General features: G+C 38.7%; 1 protein-coding gene across 10 annotated transcripts in view; it reads left to right on the forward strand.

The window, feature by feature from the left end:
• Nucleotides 1-18,209, forward strand: part of RHBDD1 (rhomboid domain containing 1) — a 117,977-nt gene that overhangs the window by 59,582 nt on the left and 40,186 nt on the right. For 9 of the 10 annotated variants that reach the window (XM_079925320.1, XM_079925324.1, XM_079925319.1 and 6 more), the window contains one exon: nt 8,331-8,474. In XM_079925320.1, the coding sequence (XP_079781446.1) occupies nt 8,331-8,474 (144 nt within the window). Of the gene's footprint in view, nt 1-8,330; nt 8,475-18,209 lie in introns of those variants that run through there. The other variant, XM_079925317.1, reaches the window with a different exon arrangement.

Here is an 18,209-nt window from a genome sequence, read left to right on the forward strand (position 1 = left end):
AGTAGAATGGTGAACCGTGGAGTGGGGTGGTACACAATAAGGCAATGATAGCTAATAATGACATTTGTTGAGTTTTTACTAAAATGTCTCCTTCCAGTAACTACCCCCTGCACTGTTCTGGTTTCATTTCTGTCACCATAGATTAATTTGCCTGAGCCTGAACGTCATATAAATCTACTCATTTACTAAGTACTCTTTTGTATCTGGCTTTTGTTATTCAACCTCATTTTTTATGATCCATATATGTTGTTGTATGTATCAGTAGTTATTCTTTTTTACTGCTGAATGGTATTTTATTGTTTCAATATGCCACAGATTTTCTGGATATCATTTTTTTAATAATTTCTAATTTATTTCTCTTGTTATTAGGGAACAGACTCAGTGTAGTTTAATCCTTTTACTTTAATGAGGCTTTCTTTTGGCCCAGTGTATGGTCTATCCTGGTGAATGTACCATATGCCCTTGAAAAGAATGTGTATTCTGCCATTGTTGAAAGTAGTACTCTACACATATCAATTAAGTTAAGGCGGTTTTCAGTCTTGTTTATATTTTCTGGGTCTTTACTGGGTTTTGTATCTAATTTTTTATCATGTATTTTGTCTTTCACTAAATTTGGAAGGGTTTCAGATACAATTTCTATAAGTATTTTTTTCTCCACCAATCTGCTGCTCCTCTCAAGGCTTTAATGACATGAATTTGAGACATTTTAATAATGTCCCTCAAGCTCCTCAGGCTCTTATTTATTTCTTTCGATCTTTTTCCCTCTGTTCTTCATATTGGATAGCTTTTATTGATTTATCTTCAAGTTCACTGACTCCTTTCTCTGTCATCTCCATTCTGCTATTGAACCTAGCGAACCTATCCAGTGACTTTTTTTTTAATAATGTAATTTTAGTTCTAAAATTTCCATTTGGTTCTTTTTTTAGTTTCTGTGTCCCTGATGAAAACTCTGTCTGTGCATTTCAGGAGTGCACCTTTATCTTATAGAGCACAGTTATTGTCTATCTTTAAAATCCATCTGATAATCCCAACATCTGAGGCCTGTTTTGTGGCTGGCACCTGCTGATTGTCTTTTTCTCCTGAGAATTGGTCACATTCTTCTGTTTTGTTTTGGTTTTGTATGCCTGGTAAATTTCTCTTCTATCTGAACGGTTTGACCTTTATTGTGAGATTTTAGATTCTGTTAAAATCCTCTGCAGAATGTTGATTTTTGTTTGTTTGACCAAGCAGTCAACCTGGTTAGGTTCAGAGCACAAATTCTGTTTTTCTTTCTGTGGGTGGTTGGTTCCAATGTCAGTTCAGTTTTCAAATCCTTTATTGTACTATTTGGGCCTATCCCATTCATGTACCACTCATGAGATGATCTGATACTTGTGTAGTTAAGTTATGTGGTAGTTCAGTTTTCCAAGTCTTTGCTTCTTTTATTCCCTTATGTCTGTTCACTGCATGCATAGCTCAGGGATGGGCCCAGGGCTTATGTCAGTTGATCTGCAGAAATAGAAGGTTCTTCTGTGCAGATCCAAATTTCCAGGTAGTATCGTTTTTCTCCTGCCTCAAGAACTATCGTAACCATTTCCTCTAGTGCAGGTCTCTTGGTAATCAATTCTTCTAGCTTTTGTCTTACTAAAGAACTAAAGAATATCCTCTCCCATCTGATTTTCACCTACACCAATGTTAGGCTGCTTCATGTTGTCCCACAAGTCTCTGAGGCTCTGTTTATGTTGTTTGGTGTGTGTGTGGGCTTCAGTTTGGATAGTGTTTGTGGCTGTGTGTTCAAGCTCTGTGATCTTTCTTCCATAATGTCGAATTTGCTGTCAATCCCATCTGGTGAATTTTTCCTCTCAGATACTCTCTTTTTTAGTTCTGGAAGTTCCATTTAGTTCCCTTTTATATCCTCCATTTCTCTTCTCATTAAATTCATGTTTTTATTTATTTAAATCATGGGCATAGTTATAATGGCTATCCTGAAGTCCTTGAGTGCTAATTCTGTCTTATCTATATATTTTTTGCATCTGCTTCATTAGACTGATTTTTTTCCTGGTCACAATCTTTTTTTTTTATCTTGTGATTTTGATTGGATGCTAGACATTGTGTATTTTGTGGTATTGAGTGCTAGAGGCTCTTTCCTTTTAAAGAAAACTGGACTTTGTTCTGGCACACAGTTAAGTTTCCTGATGATTAGTTTGATCCTTCTGGGGCTTATTCTTTAATTCTTGAGGGTGGGTCTAAAGTAACTTTTATTCTAGGGTTAATTCTGTGCTGTGGCTGAGATGTTATTTTTGTGGGATCTCTCCTGAATGCCCTTTGTTCAGCAGGGACTCTGCTCTGGCTGGTTGGAATGCAAAGGTCTCCCAGCCCTGCCTGAGCTCTGGGAATTGTTCAGTTTATAGCTCTCAGGCATCCTTTGCCTGGTCTCATGGAATTTCACACTCATGGCTTAATATTCAACAACATCTCCAGGCGACCCCATGAAGATTTCTGGAGGTTTTGCTATGCACGTAGTTTTCTCTTTGCTGTACTCTGCCCTGCAAATTCCAGCTCAACTCAGGGAGCCTGCTGCATCTGATTGTGTTCACGCTCCCTGCACCACCTCTGGAAAGTGCCTCCAGGCTTCCTTTATTTCCTTTCTCTCAAGATTCAAAATCTTGTACTGCCAATTGTACAATGTCTAAAAACATTTGTTTCATATATTTTCTCCAGACTTCTACTTAAGATTAAGTAGAAGGGCTAGTCCAGTCCCAGTTACTCCTTCCTGGCAGAGGTAGAAGTTCAATTCAGCAATATTAATGTAGTGCAGTCGGGGTTCAGCCTGGAAGGAAGGAGCAGGGCTGTAGTCACTGGAGGTTTTACCCAGAAGAAGTGGGGTGCTGTGTCTTGATGAGTAAGTAGAAGTTAAGGAAAGCCATGAAAGGAAAGGGCTCTTCAGTCCTTTATGAAAAAGCCTGTCTGGGATTATCCAGAATGGACTGGAGTGCCACTGAACAATGTATTCAGTAGAGTGACACTGTGGGAGTTATAGTGCAGATACGTTTTTGCTGTAGTTCTAAAGGCTCGGAGCATGGTCATCCATCCTGGCTGTTTGTATGAATCACCTGAGGCGCTTTTACAACATGTCCATGCCTTGAATTCAACCCACGCCAATTAAGTTAGAATAGGGATAGAGACAGGGACTTTGACTTTCTTTTTTAAAGCTTCCCAGGTGATTCTAATGGGTTCAGGAACGAAAACCATAGGCTTAGGTGATTGGCTTGGGGACTACCGAGATGAATGCTGTTGCTGCCCAGAGAGGCTTTACTCTGAGGCTTTTGCTGATGATGATCTGGATGCTTCGAATCCTAGAAACGTGGTCTTGGTGTAGGAGAGGAACGGCTGCTGGACAATGCAGGCTCACCTGCTGCTATCTGTGGACTCACCCGAGGAGAGGAGGTGTGATGATCAGTTGTCAACAAAGCTGATGTAGTCATTTGGAAGAGCATTGGGTTCTTTTGGTTGTTTGTCATGGAGGCCAGTTTACACTGACTTAAGTATAAGAAGAGGTTTCTCGGCCTATGTGACTAGGAAGAGGTGAATTGTACAGGAAGACCATTTTGGTTCTGTCTCCCATTGTGATTTCTCTCTTCCTGTTGACCTTGTTCTCTCTAGTAGGCAGAGGACATGGCTCCTAATACCTCAGAGTTGCTAGAGGAAAAGGAGCTTGTCTCCTGGTTCATTTTTTAAATCTCCAAAAGAAACAAGAATGTTCCTCTGGATGAAAAGAGTAATAATAACATACTTGTGCACAGACATGACTTGAACTATCATAGATTACCTAGTCCTAATATCTTGTGTGACAGCTGGGAATTGAGGTTTAGAAATGTTAAGTAATTTGGCTAAAGTCATACCGGTAGTTAGTTATAGAACTAGGACTAAGAATGCAAGTCACTGATTCCTAGCTGCTGCTTTTTCTATTGTACAGGGATATGAGATGGACATTCTACTGATTTAACCTTACAAATTAGGGAAGTTTCCCGTATTGACTTTTCTTTCATCTTTTTTGAACTTATTTAAAAAAAAGGAAAAACGGAAACCTGCAAAAAGCCTCCTTCATATGAAAGAGGCATAAGCACAGCAGACACATAGGCCAGAGAATCAAAGGCAAAAATAAAAGCCCCTTTCACCTTTCTCTCTTATTCCCTGTAAGATTACCATATTTATATTTCTTCCACTGAAGTGATTGGATTTCTTCAAAGGCAGAGCTACATAAGGCCCGGTGGCCATACTAATGGTCATCTAGGGAACTTTTATGAGAGCATATGTATCTCTTACAAGTAATGATTTATTCTTAATATGGCCATCCTTAGCTGGAAAAGTCTTTATAGGTCAGAGAACCTCATGAATGTTTAAAAAGCTGTTACCAATTTTTCTAATCTCGGTGGTGTTTCTTGATCTCTTTTGCTGTGAAATTCTGGTATGTGTATAAGGAACAGATGGAGTAGTTTATAGAATAATGATAACCAGAATTTCTTTTATTACGGAGCCAAAGTATATAACTACAAAAAAATATTAAACTAGTATTCATTGCAGGATATAATTTAAACTTTTTTATCTTAAGTGTTTGATTGTTAGGTTTTTCCAGCTATGTTTATTATGAAGATTTAAAAAAATCTGATTGGGCCAGTGGAACAGCTGTAGAAAATTTTTGGTCCTAGGAGACCTGTTCTCATTATAATAGATATTGATGGGATTTTCGGTCCTGTTGATGATTTATGACTGATGATATAGAACCTTTAACCACACTAGTCTTTTTGACTTAAGGCATTAAAACTTTCCCTTTCTCTCTCCCCATGTTTTGTCTCACAAGTACCAAATTAGATTTTATAATATTCAGATGTTTAGAGTTGTAGGCTTACATTTTGTTAAGGCACTGCTCGGTTGTATTTTAAAAGAAATACACGAGGAAAGATGCTTTTCTCTATCAAGAAAATGTTGCCTCAAATCGTAGCAAATTTACCTGTCAATTGAAACTCTATAGACGTATGTCTTATTTCCGGTATCTGCATAGATAGCTATTCAGAGCTTTGGGGTTACTTTGGATTTTGAACGAGCTGAATATTTTAGAGGGTAGAAATGCTGCTTAGACCTTCTGTAACAAAATGACTTTCCACAGGGATTTGAAAGTGGTAATGAGCCATATGGGAAAGTGCCCAATGTGCTTTTTGTGTTGCAATAAAATAATTGGCACTCTTAGGGAATTGGGCAGTCTCTCTATTCAGGCATTACTGAAGCATCCTGAGGTATTCAGCGACTTATCCATAAATATTCTATTATGTTTTGGAATGGTTGCCCCTTTCTTTTATTCTTTGTGAAGTAGATACATTTATTGTGTTTTGACCATTTGCCCTTATAGAAAAGTTTTTTTTTGGGGGGGTTATTTTTTATTTGTTGGCTTTTTTGGTGAGAAGCATAGAAAGCAAGATTTGTAGCAGTGCCACAGTCGTCTTTATCTCAGGATATGAACCTTGCTGGTGGGTGTTCCCCAACACAGTAGTGGGAGCTGAATTTTTCTGATTGTTCTATTGCGTAGAGACCAATTTGAGGAAGAGTGTCCTTATTAAAAATTGTGTCCAGATCCCATTTCAGTCCTAAATCATTCAGTATACTTATATCCTTATCCTGATTCAAATATCATAATGTTTATATTCTGACATGGGAAACATGTGAGAGAGAATATGGAAGTTGCGTTATAGGAGGTATTTAGTAAATGCCCATTAATTTTTACTACATTAGAAGAAAGGATTAGCCCCCGAAATCCTGAACAATTTTATTTAATGTTTGTTTAAATCATTCATGTCTGTGACTTTCAAGGACATTAAATAAAATAGTACCAACATAGAAGATTTTGTAATAGATGATAAATAGAAGAGTATTGTAGTAATCAGTAAGAGTGAGCAAAGGCTCTGAATAGACTGTTCTCCAAAGCAGATATACAAATGGTTAATTAGCACATGAAGAGATGCTCAACATCATTAGTCATCAAAAACCACAGTGAGATACCACTTCACACCCATTAGGATGGCTATAATTAAAAAGACAGTTAATAACAAGTGTTGGTGAAGATGTGGAGAAATATGAACCCATACATGTTGCTTGTGTGAATATAAAATTGTGTAACTGCTTTGGAAAACATTCTGGTGGTTCCAAATGGTTAAATATAGAATTACCATATGACTCAGCAATTCCACTCTTAGGTATGTACCCAAGAGAAATGAAAACATATGTCCAAATAACAACTTGTATGCAGATGTTTATAGAAGCATTATTCACAATAGTCAAAAGGCAGAAATAACCCAAATGTCATCAGTTGATGAGTGAATAAACAAAATGTGATATATTTCTACAATGGAGTATTACTTGGCCATGAAAAAGAATGAAATACTGATTCATGCTGCAACATGGATGAACCATGAAAACATTATGCTGAATGAAACAAGCCATACACAGAACACCACATATTATATGATTCTGTTTATAAAATTGTCCAGAATGGGCATAGCTACAGAGATGGAAAGTAGATTAGTGGTTATTTAGGGCTAGGAAGGTCAGAGGGTGAGAGCTAAAAGGGTACAGATTTCTTTTGGGGGTGATAGGTATGTTCTAGAATTGATTATGGTATTGATGGCACAACTCTTGTGAATATACTAAAAGCCGTTGAGTTACATGCTTTGAATTGATGGATTATATAGTATGTCAGTTATATCTCATGAAAGTTGTAAAAACATACCAATAGACACAAATACTTTATATGACAAATATTTATGTAAACACATATATTATCAGCTGAAACTAGTGTGTTTTATTGTCCTTTCACTTTTTATTTGAAAATAAAGACTTTTAGAGTGCCTGAAAGCTTTTTATGGGAAATTAACTGTTTTCATTTTAATCTCATATATTAGGAAAGCATTTTTTTCATAACCAACACAAAAGTAAATTTTAAAATAGCCTCAAGACCAATTATCAAAAATTCTGAATATGAAATTTCAATTAACCAGGTTCTGCCCTACAGTGTTCCCCTTGTTGGCTTGATATTTTTTTTTTCTTTAGTCTTTTTAAAGCAATAAGAAGCTTAAACTCAGGCATGTGCTATGGTGGGTGATATGGAGACATATGACACAAGACTTATGAAGGGTAGGAATTTTCATCAATAATAAGCACGTTAATTAAACATTTGAAACATCATCTTCAAAGGGTGTGATAATGGAAGGAGAGAAGGGAAAAAAAATCAAACATACTTCTCTCTCATTATACCAGAATTAGATTGGTAATCGTCTGTGGGGAAAAATAATATCTTCCAAACAAATTCCATAAAAGTGGTGATTAAAGAAAAATGTAAGGAATAAACTCAAACGGACTTGAAAAGGTCGATGGAAGTACCTTGCAAAAGTCAACTTTGCCCTTTATTAATGGTATGTCGAAGTTTGATTCTTAAAGCATTATTTAATGACCAGGTTGTCTCTTCTCTCATTTAATCTTGCAACCAGTTTCTCGGAAGTGCTAGTGATAGAAACTATGATCTCTGACTTAGGATTCTAATTAGAGACACACTGGCTTGTATTTCTCGATGTAGTTATCAGCCTCTGAAGTATCATACCTAGCACAGAAGCCTGGCAGAATGTGTTGTAAATATTGGTCTGCCTCTCATTGTTTGGAGCCACCAGACAGTAAGGCTTTATCAGCTATCAGTTCAACCATTCCCTTGGCTCCAGCCAGGACTTCACTGAAAATACTCCAAGTATTAAGTAGCTCTAAACTGAAAGAATCCACTCCATATGTCAATAGCCCATTTTCCAGTCCCCTCTCCAGTACTGCTCATGTCTTCAAAATATCTTCTTATATAAAATAGGTAACTAATAAGAACCTACTGTACAGCACAGGGAACTCTACTCAATGCTCTGTAATAACCTAATGGAAAAAGAATCTAAAAAAGAGTGGATATGTGTATATGTACAACTGATTCACTTTGCTGTGCACCTGAAACTAACACAACATTGTAAATCAACTAGACTCCAGTAAAAATTGATTTAAAAAATAAACATCTTCTTCGTCTTCAGCACATAAGGACTCATTCATATCCAGTCCCGTGTTCGGCCTTGTGGCTACAACAGTGACGGGACAGTCATCGCCCACCTTCGTGGAGCCATTCTCCATCCATCGGTCATCTTTTCTAATTTTGAGGATTATCACTGTAGTCAAAAGAATGACATAAATTATTTTATTGTCTTTGCTAACAAAATAGGAAGTATGAAAAGAATAGTCCATGGCAGCATTCCATAACTTTTTCATTGTGCCTGTAGGCTACTCTGGATATCAGGATTATTACCCACGTGGCAGGCCAGGCTACCCTGAAGAAGTACCCAGGAACTTTGACGCGTATACAGCGGGACTGAGTGAAGAGGAACAGCTGGAGAGAGCGCTAAGAGCCAGCCTCCGGGACCAAGGTAGGAGTTTGGCGCCCTTCACTTTATTTTAAAGTACATACCTCACGTGGTGAGATGTCTGAAAAAGGACTATTTGTAGCAAATTAAACTTTAAATAGTTTATAAAAAGGATATGTAGATGAAAAAATGTGTGCAGATTGTGATTACAAAGAATGGGGTGGGATGCCGTATTCCTAGCAGCTTAAGCTAATAAGGTGCCAGACTATGTATGTATTGTTAAAGTGGTTCTTTTTATAGGTCTGCTGCACTCAGTGCTTTGTCATTAAAGTCAAGGAACCTAAAAAAAAATTCTTAGGTGCATGAAAGAAGGGGTTTACTTTGAAATTCATATCTGTAAAGTAGGCTATATATCGCTGTGTATCAAACTGTTGGCCACAAGCCTTCCTCAAAATCACATGAATAGCTTGTTAAGAATTCAAACTCAGGGTTCCACTGCAGGCCTGCTGAACCAGTCTTCCTGTGGGCAGAGACTAGGAATTTGTATTCTTAACCAACTTTCCAGAAGATCCTTTTACAAACTGATATATGAAAACCGCCGTATTTATTTTGCCATATTTGTTCCGGGGTTTGGGTATTACCGTTTTTAAAAAGCAGTAAAAATCGTCTATTCATTCAATAAACATTTATTAAGGTCTTACTGTGTTTCATGTACTGTGATAAAGAATACAGGAAGGTTAAAAAGTGGAATCTCCCCCCACCACCCAAAGTTCACAATCTCTGGTAGGGGAAATGCATGCTAGATGCCATAAGTAACCATAATGTCAGGCACCTAGGAGAGGCTTAGGCCGATTGCTAGAGGCAGTGAGAAGGGGTGAGCTCTTCCTTAACTAGATCTACCAGAATTTCACAGAAGAGGCGGCATTCGAGTTGGACCTTCAAGAATGTGTAGGGTTTGCAGAGATGCGGAAGGTCCTTCCAGGCAGGAATCAGTATCTGCTCAGACACAGAAGCAAGCGGTGTGGTCATCCCACCTTCACTTTCGAATGGAGCATTAAGAGAAGAAGGGGAAGAAGAGTGAGCAGCGAGGCTAGGGCCTGATCACAGAGGTCCTAGAATTAAATAGGCCACGTGGAAAATGGATCTGGTCTATGATGTAAATGCCAGTAAGAGTTCTGCACAGGGGAGTGATGAGATCAGACCTGTGTATGTGAATCGGCAGCAGTCATTTCACGAACAAGGATTGAGCACCTCTGGCGGGGGGGTACCAGGCATCACACCAGATGATGGGAATACATAAATTGTGACTACTTGGTGTCTGAATTGAGGGAATACGGTCTTAGCAGCAGCAGTGTGCGTGGAGGGGGTGACCTAGGAAACGGGGAGGAAGAGATAAATTAGTACTTGTCGGGTGAAGAGTATCAGAACTGTGGTCTATCAGTTGTCTGTTACTGGTTAAAATCACCCTGCCACCCATGGCTTAAAACAATACACATTTCCTCTTGCTTCTGTGTGTACGGGTCCACTGGGCCAGGCTTCCGTGACCTCGGCTGGTGTGCTGAGGTGTCTGCAGTGGTCATCTGAGGCTGGCTGCTCTAGGGTGACGTCCTTCACATGCCTGACGGACTGTTGTCTGATGCGATGGTGGAGACTGGGCCGTACATGACTTATCATCCAGCAGGCCAGCCCAGGCTCATTCACAAGGCCTCAGCGCGAGGGTTCCAAGGGAGAGTGTGGAAACAAGTGAGACTTGGGCTGATGCATCGTCAGTTCCGCTGTATTTTGTTACTGAAGCAAAGTCATGAGACCAGACAAGATTCATGGGATAGGGAAATAGACTCCATCTCTTCATGGGAGGAGCTGCAGAGTCACATGGCAAAGGGGCTGCACAGAAGGAGAGGTGGATAATTGGGGCCATTCTTGTAATCACTAGGTTCAGTGGACTACTGGTATTACAATCACTGCAAGCATGCCTTAGCCTCGGAATCCTAACCTCTGGGGGCAGGGCCCCAGAGGCTGTATTTTAACAAATTCTCAAGGTTAGTCCTGTGCACACAGCTGCTTAATCACTCCCAGGTGAGACATGAAGTATTACTGGAGGTGAGGATATTATGTATTTAATTTAATCTGGAACAAGCCATAATCTTAACGGAACTGTGGTCCGATTTGTTATCTTGGATTGTCCATTGCACGTAAATACGATATGCTCTCTTGGATGTAAATCTTAGAAATACAGTAGGAATGTTATCATTGATAAAAATATTAATCCCAGTCTACCACACACACAAAAAAGTTAAGTAAGTCAGGGCATGCCTACTAATCATGGACTTTGTACAAAACTTTATTTAGTACCACAAAGGGACAACAGGAGGGAATTTTTTGGAGTGATGGAATTATTCTGTATCTTGGTTGTTGTGATGGATACACAACTCTTTGCATTTGTCAAAACTCACCTAACTATATCCCACAAAGAGTACATTTTCCTAAAAAGGAATTTTAAAAGAAGTAAATAAAAATTAACAAGAGACCAATGAAATAACTGGTAGCCTTGCAAAGATCATCAAGCACCGTAAACCACTAGTTAAAAGGTTGTTTAGAAACCGGACGTTGTCTAACTGGTTCACTTTGCTGTACACCTGAAGCTAACACAACATTGTACATCAGCTATACTCCAGTAAAAATTTAAAAAAGAAACGGGACATTCACATGGTGATAAAGTATCACCTCATAGAGGACATGCTAATAGGAGTGGCAAACAGAGATTTGACAGTCACCACCTGAATCCAGCGATCAAACGTAGCGGCATCGTTGGTGGGAGGGCGTGATATTGTGTGTCTCCTGATATGATGCCATATGAGCAACACAGCACCGTCTATGACATATTCTTACTAAAAATGTTTAGCCTGACTCTAATGAAGTCTTCCAATGTAAGGGGTCCATATACAGGAAATACATGGAATAGAGGAATAAGTTGAGAAATCAGGTAAAACGTGAGGTTTCTGCAATTCAGTGAGACTGGTCTCCTGCGGGGGATGTGGGAAGAGTATCATAAAAAAAAGCAGGATGTGATTTTATATTAAAAGGAAATAACAAGCAAATATAACATGAGAACCTTGAAAAACTGGTTCTTATAAAAGAAAAATTTTGAGGAAACAGGAGAATTTTGTATTTGGACTAGATATTAGATGTTATTTGGGAAATTAGCTTTCTTTGGTATTATGGACAAGTAGCAGAAGGTCCCTGATTCTTGGGAGATACCCACTGAAGTATTTAGAAGCAAAATAATATGTCTGCAACTTACTTTCAATTTTTAGCCGAAACAACTCTCTCTGCTGTCTCCTTTCCTGTCTCTCTCATTCTTTCACTCACTCACTTCCTCCCTGCATAAGTTCTACATTCAGATAAGTTTGGGAAACTGCAAACTATACCCCCTTGAAGATCCAGAATGGCACTATTATACTGACGATTCTAATTAGTTCTACAATTAAGAAACCAATTTATTAAATTAATGTTTTCCAAACTTATTTGACCACAGAATTTCATTTTCAGTGGATGTTTTAAGAGCATATGGAACTAGTTCCAATAAAACTGATCTGAAGAGACTCCTTGAAGTGCATTATACAGTAACAGGTGACAACAAAGGAAATAGCTTTGCAAATTGTTTATATTAATTTCAATTTTATTTTCCTTAAAACACTTCATGACTGTCTTATTAAGAGTGAGAAACCAAGGAGACATTTTTTTAAATGGCCTTTATTACTTTTTAGCCCTTTTTTCCCGGTGGAAAAATATTTGGTTTGAGTTTATTTTATAAAAGTTGGCCATATGATATGTACTATTTTGAACCTTACTTTTTTTCATTCAGTATTATGTTGTAATCATTTTTTCACACCACTAAAATTTTTTGAACATACAGTTCCTCCATATATTTATATATTTTCTTAAACTTATACCTAAGTCTGTCTTTCTTTCTTTCTTTCTTTCTTTCTTTTTTTCTTTCTTTCTGCAGGGAGAGGTATGCTATTAAAAATAGTATTTTTTATTCTATATTTGTAGAGATTATTATATACTTTTTCTTCTTTAGTCTATTGACATACTAAATCATTTTGATTTTCAAACTTGAAGCAGGTTTGTATTCTCAGGATAAATCTCACCTGGTTGTGATATTTTATGGCCCATCCTGGTGAAAATGCCATGTGCACCTAAAAAGAATGTGTGTTCTGCTCTAGTTGGGTGGAGTGTTTTACAAATGTTAGTTAGATTAATTGAGTTGATAGTGTTGCCCAGATCTCCTAATCCCTATGGATTATCTTGTCTACTGAGCACTGTGAGTATTGTGAATTATATAGAATTACTGTGAGTAATACTGAGTAGGTACTGTATGGTCCCCTCAGTGCATCAAAGACTTCGAATTCCTCTAATGTTACCTTGTTTTTAGGGTGGGGGCTGATTTGCCAGAGTGCCTCTCAATGTCTACTTGAACTTCAGTTGTAAGTCTTTGTGCTGCAGCTGGGATAGGTACTCCATCCCCTCCGTCGCCCCTCCCCCGGTGGCACACTGCTATTACTTGTTAGCCTGTGTTTTTTAGTTTGGTGGTGGAGACCAGTGCCGGGGGGTGCCCTGATTAAGCCTTAGTCCACGCAGTCACTGTGTCCCTCGGTTTGGAGGTGTGGCCTTCTCAGTATCCCTGCCCCTCTCCCCAGTTTAGAGGGTTTTTTTCTTTTTCTCCTCTTCCCTTCTCTAAGCTGCAGGAGGTTTTCACCATTTCCTTAAGGGAAACTTGGCTTTCGCCTTTCTCCCAGGCATTTAAGTCTTTTGTTCCTTAGGGACGATAGGGAAGAAGGATCTAGGCAGCCTTTCATGCAGACCTTTCCTGCAGTGGCTGCTGTTCTTTCCCTCAGGACTGTGCCAGGAATGACAGAGGACAAAGGACACTTTCTCTGGGCTCATATATGTCTTTTGCAAGGGCCACATGAGGTCCTGAGAAGAGCCTGAAAGTGGGTGTGAATTCCTTTGTACTGCATCTCCCAGTATGTTCCGTGTTATATATTCTATGAATAGAATCTTGCCAGCTCACACTCAGCCTTTAGCAGTTTAACAGTTTTGGCTGAATTCTTTTTGTTAGTGTCCAGCAGAGTCTGTCCTAGGTAAGCAAGTGTTCCTATGCTGTTTTAGACTTCTCTCTAGTTGGCTGCCCTACTGCCTCAGCTTTCTGTTGGGTTCAGGAAAAGGTATTGATTTGCAGATTGTCCAGCATTCATGTTTATTGTAAGGATAGTAGTGATGCTTTTTCCTGTTTTCTACATCCTTAGTTTGAATCTGTCATTTACTAGACATAATCTGTCTAGTAATTTATTTATTGGCTTTTTTTAAAAAGTGTGATCATTCCCTCATGAAGTAGGTAGAATCTATAGTCCTTTTTTTAAAAGGCTAGGTAAATGCTTAATTCTTTCTCTTTGATTCCCAGTTTTCAGAGTAAGAAGTTAGTGTAATAGTCATCAATAATACTGAGATTTGAAAGAGCCAACTAATAGAAATTCATTTGGTAGAATGCCAGTCCAGAAAGAGACATCCAGCACCAATTAGTTTCTTTAGTTCAATATATTGGAAGAGTAAATTAAAGAATCAAGGTAACAACTTTTTTAACCTCAGAATTTGCTGTTGTCATATTTCTTAATAGTACCTGGCCATAATTATAAGTCCTAAAGCTCATGCCAGGAATAATAATACCAAAGTAGCCTTTGTAGAAGAAATATCGAAATTCCTATTATTTCAAGAAGCTTGCACATTTACTACCATTAACAGAAATCTTGTCTTGTTCTGTTGGCAGTCTCAGTTCTTATAAACGAATCCAAGAGGCAGCTGATACCACAATAATAGAAAAATTTTGGACGAGAGCCATCTCCTTTCTTTGAGTCAAAAGGCAGATGCCAGCTAGGAACATTAGCTCATTGCATTTTCCTCTCCCCTCTCCCCCACGTCCTTCCATGTATAATTTGTGCCCTTTTTTTTTTTTTTTTTTTTAAATAGCCTGCCACCAAGTTCAGCGGGTGGCTGGGTACAAAGCTGTGTCCTTTTCAACTTCTATCTGCCAGTCTGGAGCATGTGTACTGGTTAAAACTGGAAATCCTCGTGACATGTGGAGTAACGTGTGCTTCTTTTCTTAGACTCTTCTGAAAGGCAAATGGCCACAATCACACTTTGGCTCTCTTGTGAAAATCAAGCAGAGTTGTCACCCACTCCCCACATTGTACAGTTGGGGTTGCTGGCTAGCCATATGTGAAGCTGTGGTGGGACATACGACAAAGGTCTTGGCTTCAGAATGAAACTGGTTGCTGCTTTGTCTCTAAGTCTTTACATGTAAAATTACCGGGAGAGCCATATTGGAAAAGAGTATCTGGGTTCCGAATTAATATCTAGGGCTTTTATTATTAAAAGATCACTTGACAATATCTTTGAATCCTGTTTATAGGCATATATGTTCATAGGGGCCAATTCAGATACATTTTAAATAAAAAGCAGAAAGAGAATTTATTTTAACTGTGTTGTATATTTTGCTTTTTATTGAGGCTACACCAAGGTAAATAAAAATGACATGTCTTGTTTATTGTTGTATGAAAAATTTTGAAAAAAATGGAATAAATTATGTACATGTTCTTTTAATCTTTCATCGTGTGGTACAAAGAGAAAAGGATGGGAATTCAGTGGTCTGAGCTTCAGTCCTGGAATATCAGTGAACTAACCTTACTTGAGGTGTGAGTCACTGGATCTGATCAGACCTTTGTTTTATTATTATTTTTTATAATAAGAGAGTTGAACTGGGTCCTCTTCAAAGCTTCTTCCTCTTCCATTCTGTGGTAATGGACTGAGCAGGACGGGCGTAGCTAGAAAGAGATGCGGGTATTGAAAAATGTCAGGAATATTGGCGAGTGTTTGTCATCTAGGTTTCAGGGCTGACGGATGAAAGATCTTTTCTGGAAGATAAATTCACACAGCTGTCTAAGGCAGATCTAAATTGATAAATACATGCATTTGATGGTGGTATCTGCGTCAGTTGCATGATTATTTGAGCCTTCACTGGCCCAGTGCAGGCATAATGCAGTTGGCGATTTTTAACATATGCAAATGATCACGGCCGGCCTGCTTGGCTTTGCAGGCGTGTTGCAGGCCAGGACAGAAGAGGTACAGCTCATTCCATGTGACCACTTCTTTTTTTTAAGTAATTTGGTGTGTTTTCCCCCAGGAAAACGTTCTCTGTAATGAAAAAGCGCCATCTGCCAGATTCCCTAAAAGCAGTTTCATTGCAGAACACTTCCTTTGGATTATAGGTTCTTACTCCCTTCTCTCTACGTTGGAGATATTCATTTCAGTGAGTAAAGTTTGATATTTGAGACTGTATCTAGATGTGAAATTGTGCATATAAAGAAATGTAAATACGTGATGTTTCAAACCTGCGAAAGAACATGTGAATATATCCCAGTCAGGAAAAGAAATAATAAAATAAGTGGACCAGAGTTCTGTTTAGGTCCCTATTGGGAAGGAGCAGGCTTCTGTGGAGGTTTTATACCTAAAAAGATCAAGTGTAGCTCAGCCGCTGCTAAAATAATAAAGATAATGATACATGAAATTGAAACATATTTGAGAAATTAACATTAATAGTTCTATGTGAATTTATAATTTTTCCTCCGGCTACCTAACCCCACAATCACCATTTATTGAAAGGGATCATTCAGATGCTAATGAGTAGATTTAGCAATAAAAGTATACACAAACCTCTAATGAATTAATTCCACCTACCCATGTCCCCTTCATCTTCCCCACACGTGGACCCTGTTTTGTGGACTACCAAGTCTTGATGGTTTCGGAAATATTACCTTGCACACTCATCATGTTGCCCTGGATCATTATTCATTCTGTTCCTCAGGAAATCCCAGTTGGAGCCTCTTGTTTGTGTATGGTACTGTTAAGCACTGCAGGGTACGGAAATGAGTAAATCTTGTTCTTTGCTATCAAACCAAAAACATTGTTCTTTCTGCTGAACGACAGGAGGTTTTAGTGACTGACTGACTTCACTTCAGCTACCCAATATATTAGATTTAGGAAAGAGATACAGTAACTTTTGAAATGAGCTGATCACTTTACTTACCCATCTATGAAATTCTCTGCTTCAGCAACTATGATTCCCTAAGTTATGTAAGAATTTTAGAGAATATCAAGTTTACTAATATGATGATTTGGATACTCAAGTCATCTATACAATTTTTAATCTCGAAGTTATTGAGGTGTATATTCAGTGTTTCATAAGATCAAACTTAATTGGAGAAAACTATTAATATAGGTGTGATTAAGAAACTCCATTTCATAAAATGTTTTAATTAGGAAGAGAGATGTCAAATAGTGCGTTAAAATTATAGTGGATTTTACATTCTTATTAATCAAACAATTGAGGGTGTGAAGAGGTTTCTAATTCTCTGTGTCTGTACTAAAATATGAAACCAAACAAAACAGTATCTATTTTTTTATTTTTGAGCTGAAGGCCCAGACTTTGAGACGTTATTTCATAGACTCAGTAGTTGATATTTTCAGTGAATAAAATTTTATTCTTTTTTATTTGAACCTTTCTAATTCCTTTCTAAGCATTGTAAGTACAGATAACGTATACCACCTAACTTTAGCATATAATTTTAAGCACATAACTGCAGTCTTGGGGAGGGACCTATTGTTTGGATCCTTTGCTTAATTTACTTAAATTACTTTTTAAAGTAGATAATGGAGAATGAGACAAGGCTGAACCATTTTCAAACATAACTGGCACTGAGAGTGACCTTAGAGGTCAGCATATCTGACACCTGATCTTACTCAATGAGGAAACAGACTCGGAGAAGTCAAGAGACTTAATATCCCATCATTTATATCTATGGCCCAATTACTGTGGATGGTGTCCTGCCCTGGGGATGCTGTTGTGATGTAGGTTGGGTTCCCCAGGCATGAAGAGCCTGGGGGTCAGGACCTTCCTGGAAGGTGCTAGATTGGATCCACGTTTCCTTGGGCTCCTGTGTGTCCACCCTAGAGCAGAGTTGAACCCCTGAATTAGCTCCCACATCCGCCTTCCAGGCTGGCTGCAAATGGACTCTCAGCTTTCTCCTACCGCAGGGACAGAGTCCTCTGGTCTTTAGAAGGGAGAGAGGCAGGTGATGACGTGTGTGAGACTGCTCTGATGTGTGTGTGCTAACACCTGTTAGATGCGTGCTGTGGTTGCCGTGCGATTCTGCTTTTGTTTTGCCATGGGAATAAGCAGCACTCAGCTCCTTTTCAGGAAGTCCTCCCTGAATTCCAGATGTCCCGGGGTGGACAGTGCTGAGGGCCTGAGACAGGTGATGATGGGTCCCTGAACTCGGTTATTATGGTCTTTCAGAATTTGGACAAGCATTTGTCCTGCTGGTTATAAAAGCAGAACATATTCACGGTGGAAAATAATCAATACACATCACCAAAAAGAAGACAAAAAGTGATCCATAACCCCACCAGCCGGAGAAAAACCACATCACATTTGAGGTGTATCCTTGCAGCTACCCATAATACAGGCACCCAGAAGAAACCACTGTAACTAAATGTTCTGGTGAATTCTTTCCAGGTCAACAAGCAGTACCTCTTCCCTCGTGGTTACTGTGCTAGGAAGGTTCACATCCCCACACAGAACCCTACGAAATAAGCATTTGTAATTATAGCCATTGTTTTAGATTGGGAAATAGAAGCACAGAGAAATGAAATGGCTGGCCCGGGGTCACGTTGTGAGTG

This window comes from Stenella coeruleoalba, assembly GCF_951394435.1.
Source record: "Stenella coeruleoalba genome assembly, chromosome: 6".
NCBI lineage: Eukaryota > Metazoa > Chordata > Mammalia > Artiodactyla > Delphinidae > Stenella > Stenella coeruleoalba.